The following is a 9,057-nucleotide window of genomic DNA, read 5'->3' on the forward strand; positions in this document are numbered from 1 at the left end:
TTAGCTCTTTGTAGTTAATTAGGCCTAGTTAAGTTCACTTTCATGGTTAGGCTCAGGGTCCTGAGTCTTGGTCTATGTTGTCTCAGACTCACTACCTAGAAAAATACAGATACACATCCAATATGGAATGCAATTTCCAGAAGGTTTACAAAATGTCCACACCCATCTGCAGGCCCTCTAGAACTGTGCTGTCCAATATGACAGCCAATAGTACCATGTGACCATGTAAGTCAAAATTAACTAGACTTAGAAATTCATCTCCTAACCACATCGTATCTGATCTTAACCTCAGAACTGCAATACATTAGATTTTTTTAAGTTGTCCAAATTTTCTTACTGGTTGTCAGAAACAATATTTTTCAGCATTATGTAAAAACACTCCGTAACCCAGCTTTTATGGTTTAGTACAGAAAAAAAGAGATATTTAGAACTGGAAGACGAAAGTTGGCTAATACGGTTAATGGTGGATTTTGAGTGTGAAAACAATTCTGCAGAAGTTGTAAACTGCCTCCACCTGTGGGCAATCCCACAGATATTAGCTCATCCCCAGCCAATGCGACAGGCCATGCATCTGAGAACGAAGAGGCAAATGGCAAGCAGATGTCTGTAGGGGAAATAGTGAGAGCAAGAGTGATGACAGAACTAGTATCAAGATGATATAAAATTCCTTGCATTGTAGATACACCAAACAACCAAAAAAAAAAAGAAAAAATTGAACCATGTCCTAGATGGACGTGGAAGTCACTGAAAGGCAAATACCATACGATCTCACTTACATGTGAAATCTAAAGAGATTGACCTCCTGAAAGCAGAGAATAGAATATTGGTTGCCAGGGGCTGGCGAGAGGAGAGTGTTAGGAAGATGGAGATCAAGGGATACAAAAATTCAGTTAGGAGGAAAAAGTTCAAGAGATCGATTGTTCAGCATGTTGACTACAGTTAATAACAACCTACTATACTCTTGAAAATTGCTAGGGGAGTAGATTTGAAGTATTTTCACCACAAAAAACACAAGTATGTGAGGTAATACAATGTTAATTAGCTTGAATGAGCCATTTCACACCGTCTGTGTGTTTCAAAATATCATGTTGTACATGATAAAAATATACATATTTATTGGTCAATTAACAAATTGATTCATCAAAACATCAAGCTATTTCTCACTGTGTCTTATAGTCTATACCCACCTCTCCCTCTTCCTGACTCTGTGAACAAACCCACAAGGGGGGCGGGGTTCAATGTTGCCTGCTGCACACAAAGCCAGTTCCTGAGACAGGGAGAATTGTTAAGGAGGAAAGGATTCATTTCAGTGGATGTGTCAACTGGGAGGGGCAGGTGATGAATGGCCTCAAATCTACCTTTCTGACCCCAACAGGGTCAGGGGGGGTTTCTGCAGTTGAAATGAATAATGCATGAGGGGTACAAACATCATTGTATGTTTGGGGTGGAGTGCAGGGCATGCAAGCACAAGAGAAATCATGCTAGTACATACATCCCATGATCAGAAAATGGTGGATAAGTCCCTGCTAGGGAGAGGATTTTAGTATTACAATAAGCTAGGGGTTAACATGGGTCGTTCTTTCAGCCTTTCGCACAGGCTCAGTGGGTCTCTGGGCTTGGTATGTGGTGGAGTATTCTGAGGTTGTCTTCTCCGACAAACAGGTGGTGTGAGGCTTCCTAGGACGTTTTGCTTCTCCTGGGAAAGAAAGGCAAAAACCAATGCATCAGTGTAACAGAAAGTTACAAGTCTGTGTGTTTTGAAACACACAGACGGTGTGAAATGGCTCATTCAAGCTAATTAACACTGTATTACCTCACATACTTGTGTTTTTTTGTGGTGAAAATACTTCAAGTCTACTCCCCTAGCAATTTTCAAGAGTACAGTAGGTTGTTATTAACTGTAGGCAACATGCTGAACAATCGATCTCTTGAACTTTTTCCTCCTGTCTAACTGAATTTTTGTATCCCTTGATCTCCATCTTCCTAACACTCTCCTCTCGCCAGCCCCTGGCAACCAATATTCTATTCTCTGCTTTCAGGAGGTCAGCAAATCTTACTGAGAGTTCTTTGTCTGTTTTCTGCCCATTTTGAGACTGTAGATGCTAAACTACCTGGGCTCAGATAAATCTCACTGTCAAGGTCACTTAGAGCTGCCAGCCTGAGCCATAATGTGGACATTGAAAACTCATTTCAAATATGAGGGAACTAAAAATATTATTGAAAAACATTTTGTTGCTTATGGATCCAGTTACAACTCCTGTATTTCGGTCAGTTGCTGAGTGCACCCTTCAAGTCTCAGCTTTCTTCACAATATGTGCGTGTGTGTGTGTGTGTGTGTGTGTGTGTGTGTGTGTGTGTGTGTGTATCTTGAAAAACTTTTTATTTTCCAGGAGGCTATGGCGGTATAATTCTTTGGTGGCTGGCTGCTCTATACTCTCCTCAGCCATTCCATCTACTGCTGGCCTGAAATTCCATGTGTGGCCTTGACGGCTCTGAGACTCACAGGGCCTCAGAGGCCTGGCCATGAACTCCCATGCTGTCACCAGACATGTGCCCTGCCCATGGGGAAAGTCTCCCCACCCAGCTAGTTCCCACAGGGCTGCAACAGCTGCACGATCCCTGGTCCTCAAGCAAAGAGGCTTCAGGCCTCTGCCTGCACCAACCCACCCAAGCACACCAGTCACATCCCAGCATGGGAACAAGGGAGCAGGAACTTCACCCTCTGGTCAGTAAAAAGCCTCCCTCCCACAGCCCTTGCTGCTTCCCTTTGCTCCTGAGCACAGCCCCCTGTGGCCTTGCATGTCCTGCCCTGCCCTCTTCCCCAGACCGCCACTCACTCCATGTGAGTAATGAGCTGCCGCCCATCCCATCTGCCCGCTGCTGGGTGATACCTGCTCAGCCCTCTTATGTCATTTGGGGTGGGGGATCCCTCCTTCACCAATGGGGTGAATGGCAGGTGATGAGAACATGCTGTGACTCCCACTTTGTCCTTTGTGCAGGGATGCTGAGATCAATACTTCCAGCACTCTTCTGTCCAGGGTCACTGGCTTTGAGTGACGGTAATGGAAGTCGCTTGTGGTTCAGGAGACTAGGAAGGAAGGGCACTGGGTCCCTTCAGCTCATTTACCTGGAGAAGCATTTCTGGAATTCTGCAAACCAGAGGCATATTTTAATACCTCCTTAAGCCCATCCATGCACTCATTATGTGTCAAGCATGAATTCATCACGGATGGCTTCTTAAATTTTTCAGAACAGTGGCCATATGTTGAAGATCTGATTTATATTCCTCCTTATTACTTGTGCTACGAGAGCCACATTTCTTGGAATTATGAACAACTTCTCCAACACCATGCTTTTCTCAAAACATCAGTTTTGGCCAAGAACTCTTTATGGCAACCAAGGTTTGAATATGAGCTCGGGTCTGTGTAACCTCCAAGCTTTAACTTCACCCAGGAACATCTGCCCTCACACAGTGCTTGGGTGGCCTGTTGGAAACTCATTTGTAGCACGATGTGGAGACTGAAGCATGCAAGGTTGGAGGGCTGTCCTACAGGATATAGCTCAAGTTCTGGACCCCCACACCATGAGGACAGAAAGTACCTAAAAAGGAAGGAGCCCCGTACCTGACATCTTCAATGTTAAAAGATATCCTAAACCTCAACCCAGCTCAGGGTTGGTTCTTAAACTAGGACTTTTCACTAGGATGAACGGTCAGCTTTTAGAGGAAACACAATGCATGACTCTCCATCATGGGAAGGGAGAAGAGCCTTTGGTTCTCGGAAGGCCAAGTACAACATAACTATCACTTTTAGGCGTTTTTCAGATTAATGGTGGAGGAGATGTGATGTGCTGCATGATCTCACCATCGCCCCAGTCTGAGAGCCCCTGCACGGAATGGTGGGATGAGCAGAGTACCTGCCAGAGTAACCCAAGAAGGCCATGTCACAAACACACATCAGACAGAAAGGAGTGCAATTACAGATTCTATTTTAATGGCTGAAATATGGGAGGAGGGGTTTGTTCTAATTTAATTTATTATCAAAATCCTGGGCAGGAATAAGCATCAAAGTCTCAGGACCCCTTAGTAAATGCCAACTCCACCCTGGTGTCGCTTATGAGAGCATCCACACCCACTGTGCCAGGTCCACGTCATGTCTGGGCCTCCCCAGTTGTCGACTGATGAGAAAGTACAGCACGTTTTTGGAGACCTGGCTGCGTGTGGAGGATTTGCCTGACTTCTTGATGCTCAGAGCAGGTTCCTTGGGAGTGACTTTAGAAGGTTCTTGCTCCATGACTGGTCGACTCCACACAACCTCAGGAAGACAGCACAACCCAAAATCCTGAAAAACATGATGATGAAATCCAGATGATAAGTGGACACAGGGGTGTAATCTTCACTGCCTATGCCACCCTTTGACTCACACACACACACACACACACACACACAGACACACACACACACACACGTTTGCTACCAGCAGTAAGTCATACACATGGGTCTGGGTCTATAATCTTGATTCTGCTTCACTGGCACAATACCTGTTTCAGTTGCTGAATGTGTAGATACTCGCTAAATTTATTGACCGATTGACTAACTAACAAACTGAGTGATGGACCCCTCACACTGTTCGGTAACTGCCTGTTCCCTGGGCCGTATTCCCATTTATTAGAAGTTTGGTACAGGCAGGACCTCGTGTGCCTTGCTCCCTGCGTGTGCCTACAACTGAGTTAGGGGAGACCATGACAAGCATTTCAAGAAGGAAGGGATCTGACATCAGGAACTGGGGTCTGACTAATCTGTTTAAGGTCTGAAGGTGCAATGGTCAAAGCCATGGGCGCCATGGAGACATCAGTACAGTGCAGGAAGCTGTGCCAAGGCCAGATCTGTCCTGAGTCCCCAGAACTGCAGGCTGACACAGGAAGAGGGAATCAGTATCAGGTCAAGGCCCCCTCCCCCTGCATGCCTATGCTGTTACCCACCTCTCTGAAGAGCATCTCTGTATTAGTTGGAACAATTGACAGTCACATATCCCCCAATTATCTAAAAGGGCGGGAGTTTATCAGGTAGATTAGTTAGGTAATGGCAGAAAAACATGCTATATTACCTTGGTATGTCAGGATATTGTACCTCTGAGAGCGCTCAGGTCTCTACCAGAGAGAAATCTGGACCAGAGGGTGAGCAGTGAGAAGAATAACTCCTCTCCTCACCTTGCTCTCTTGCCCCGAGTCCCAGGGCCTGATTGGTTAGCAGCCAGAGGAGTCATGGTGACAACGGTGACTCACAATTGCCCTTGGAACCTTGGGATCACACACAGTCACTTGCCAGTTGCAAATACTGGTCATATCACCTTGGTTACTTGCGGTTCAGGCCTGAAGACGGTGAGTGGGCGTTGCTGGGAGAAGCAGCAGCTGTTACCCACCCATGGGCACCAACCCCACAGCCACTTCCGGGAAGAACACTCAGGTATCTTGGCCTCAGAGCTTCTCCCTGACTTATGCCAAACCCCTTCATTAACATTTCCCCTGTGTGAGGAGCTCACAGTACCCATCCCATCCCAACAGGTGCCTTGGCCAATGCTCAGCAATTTTGGCCTCACGTTCCAATCAGGAGCTTAGTCCCAGCTAGAATTTTCTACTGACTTCTTAATCTCTGCATGGAGCCTTGGTCATGACTCTGCAATTAATACTTTTATAATCTGCGATTCATGTAAATGGGGTGTTCATTTGCAGAGATTTGGGGTGTGAGTAGTGATGCTATGGTCCCAGTCTCTGAGCTATACAACTAAGTTGTTAACATTCAAGGTGGCCCACGTCGGCATTGTGTAGGGGTAGGACATGAAGTTTTCCAGGCTGTCAGACATGTAATGGTGGGGACACGGCTCTGTATTCTTTATAGTGCTGTTCTCCTGAGGAACTGACAGGGTCATTATATGAGGAGATGTGGCTTCCCCACACTGGCTGCCTCACTCAGTCTCGCGTGACACCAGTCAGAATTGAGGCACGGCTGCCCGTAACGGGGGCCGAGGTCTCACTCTGCCTTTCTGCAGTGACAGGGGAGGTCGGTCATCCAGGTTTCCTCCTACCCCACATGGAGCCGGGTTAAGACACTGAGGCCTTGTCCAGTGTCCTAAACAAAATGGGGGGGGGGGTCAGGAACATATCGGTGTATTTTATTGACAAAAGAGTGTGGAAAATTGTCTTTCTTTTCAGGGATTGCCTTCCTGGAAACCCAAGCTGATCACATAGGAAATAGGTCAGGAAAGGTTGGTTGAAATAAGTTAAATGTATAAAAATTGTATATCCTTCTACTGACCAGGTTACATAATACAAATAAATGTCCCATTCACATTGGTCACCAATATTCTGAAACACCTACAAATATATAAATCAAATGTAAGGAAATACACAATCACTTTTATATTAGCTTCTAGTTTGAAAACTGAAATCATACTAAAAGTACTAATTCTTTGTGGAACAGAAGATCAGTTTTGGAAATGGTATCCATTTTCCTCTAAATCAATCTGTAAATTCAGTACCATTTCAGTATAAATCAGAACACAATTTTGAGTGTGTGTTGAACTGGAAGGCCAGAGAGAATTATATTGAGGATCCCCTGTGACAGCTTACCTGAGAGGGGGAGCTTGCCACAGAGGACACCAAAACTCACCGCACAGGACCAGCCACTGACACAGGAATGGATCACCATGTCAGGGGACCAGGAGACACTCTAGGAATATACTCCCTTATGTGTGGGAACCAAAGATATGGTGACGCTGACATTCGAATCAGATATTGCTCACAGCAGACTCTCATGACTGCGTGTGAGTGTGTACGTGTGTGACGGTGAGTGTTTGGTCGGTACAAGTGTGGAGGGGCTTCTTGGGCTGCTTGGTGTTGCTCGGTCAGGTGATGCTGACTCCATCGAGTCTCACAGGCTGTCTCTGCTGTTCTGTCTTTCTGAAGGCACCCGGGAGTCACGCAGTCATGCCGAGAGGACACTCTAAGTCCGGTCCCCGCACATCCACGGCGAGCATCAGGAGGAAGGCAGATGAGTACTTCAAGCCCCACCTGGCCAATCAAACGGTGCTGGGCATGCTGCTCGGTAGGCAGCTGGGGAGGCACAGCCACGAAGCTGACCTGATGGACTGGCTGTGGACGCTGACGCAGGCAGCACCACGGTGGAGCTGGCCTTTGCCCAAACACCATGCAGTTTGCCCACATCTGTCCCCTGTGGATTATGAGAAATCCAGGAAAATGGTGTGGATCAACAAATCCTTCCCCTGACGGCACCATTAAAATGCACGCTCTGTTTCACTTCTTTCTGTTAGCTGTGGTGTTTTTCTTGTGGCTTCTTTAGCTCTGTCCCATCTCCATGCTACCCAAAGGCCAGAAGCGCATGAACTCTGGCTGCCCACCCTTGAGAGGGTGTTCCCTAACCCTGCAGAGCCTGGGGGTGTTGGGGTCACGGGGCCTGTTTACAGAAGTTGGAAGGTCTGCTGAGTGTGCAAGTGGAAGTGCCCGACACCCCCAAAGCACAAGGGGATGAGGCTTCAAGGAGGCCACTGGCAGGTCTTGCTTGGTGCCCCCTGAAGTCTGGGGTTGGCACAAGAAAGGAGTGGGAATCACAAACAAATTTAAAATGGGAGTGGCAGGGAGCTCGAGGCGTTCTCTCAGGAGATCTGCATGGAGGCCAAATGTCAGGGAATGCAGGGGCTCGAGGCCCAGTGATGAGTTCCACAAACAGTGGTGGCAGCCCCAGGCGAGGAAGTAAAAGTCAGGACTAAACAGCTGCTAACCTCCATCCAGGTAGGGAGCCATTTCCTCACCCTGACCCTGTGTCCCTCCCCATGTTCAGCAGACGTGGGGGACAAGAGGTTTCACAAGGGGAGGGGCCAGGTGCTATCTGAGTGCTCATGAAAGGGTCTTACCTCACCTCACTGCCCTTTCCTGTCTCCCTTTCCAATCCTGAGCTGAAGGATGTGAGATGCTTGGACATTGTAGATTACACTGGGGATTACTATTTTGGACAGGACAGAGAAATTACTGAACACTGACCAGGTGGAATACCATGGTCACCAAAAGTATTTTATTATCTGATCATAATCAAAAATTGTAGTGCTGACCCTGGGTTGATAATGGGGAGAAGAGAAGAAAGAACCCAGCAGAATGGACGTGGCTAGGGCATTGAGAGGGATTACGGGAGAAAATTATTTGGTGTTGACCTCTGCTTGTTCTACACAACAGTCATTGAGACGTGGAATGATCAATCCCAAATTAAGAATATTGCTTACTTGTCTTTCTTGTCTCTCGCTTGGGGGACGGGGTTGTGAATAAAGGGACGGGGTACCTTCCTGTCTCACCCGTGGGTATCAGGATCCCTCTAGCTGACACAGTAAAAAGGTCAAAACTGGATGCCCTTCTTCCAATCTTTGCCTAGAGCTGTGCTGTTCAATATGGTGGACACTGGTCACATGTGGCCATTTAAATGTATGGATAACTTAATTGAAAAACAATTACTAACATTATGCTGGATTAAAATTTAGTTTCTCTGTCTCATCATCTACATTGCAAGTGTCCAGTGGCTACATAAAGTTACTGGCTATCATACTGAAGAATATTACAATGATCACTTGACCAGTCTGAATTTCTGGCTGTCCCACTCCCAGTGAGTGATTCTATGCATAGATGCAAGCATCTGAGGACTTCATGATGTCTTCTGGTGCAATCAAGCCCAAACATGTATATGTTGAAATTCATATCAGGTTATAATAAATTGCTCTTAATTTCTTTTCTTTCACATCTATCCTAGACTCCACGTGACTCAAGGCTGACAAACTTTTTCTATAAAGAGCCAGATAGTAAATATTTTAGATTTTGTGGACCACATTCCATCTGCTTCCTGTTCTTATTCTTCTGTTTTTTAAATGATACTTGGACAAAGCAGAAATCATGAGGTATAATAAAATAGACCATGGCCATATTAGGGCGGCAGGCAATAGAACAATATATTGTTCCTATTGTTTGTTGCGCAAAGGTAGATTATGTTATCTTTGAATT

The 9,057-nt window shown here is 46.1% G+C and overlaps 1 protein-coding gene across 1 annotated transcript; it reads right to left on the reverse strand.

Annotated features, from left to right (window-relative positions):
* Nucleotides 1–3,970: 3,970 nt before the first annotated feature.
* LOC142865846 (embryonic testis differentiation protein homolog B-like) lies at nucleotides 3,971–5,193 on the reverse strand. The gene is made up of 2 exons (XM_075999267.1): nucleotides 5,106–5,193; nucleotides 3,971–4,340 (listed from the first exon to the last, which is right to left on the reverse strand). The coding sequence occupies exon 2, from the start codon at nucleotides 4,290–4,292 to the stop codon at nucleotides 4,113–4,115; it is 180 nt and encodes a 59-aa protein (XP_075855382.1). The 5' UTR covers nucleotides 4,293–4,340; nucleotides 5,106–5,193; the 3' UTR covers nucleotides 3,971–4,112.
* Nucleotides 5,194–9,057: the final 3,864 nt, after the last annotated feature.

Source organism: Microcebus murinus, chromosome X (assembly GCF_040939455.1).
Source record: "Microcebus murinus isolate Inina chromosome X, M.murinus_Inina_mat1.0, whole genome shotgun sequence".
Classification (NCBI taxonomy): domain Eukaryota; kingdom Metazoa; phylum Chordata; class Mammalia; order Primates; family Cheirogaleidae; genus Microcebus; species Microcebus murinus.

Coding starts and splice junctions, on each gene's coding strand:
- LOC142865846 (XM_075999267.1), bottom strand. CDS start 4,292: ATGGAGCAAGAACCTTCTAAAGTCACTCCCAAGGAACCTGCTCTGAGC.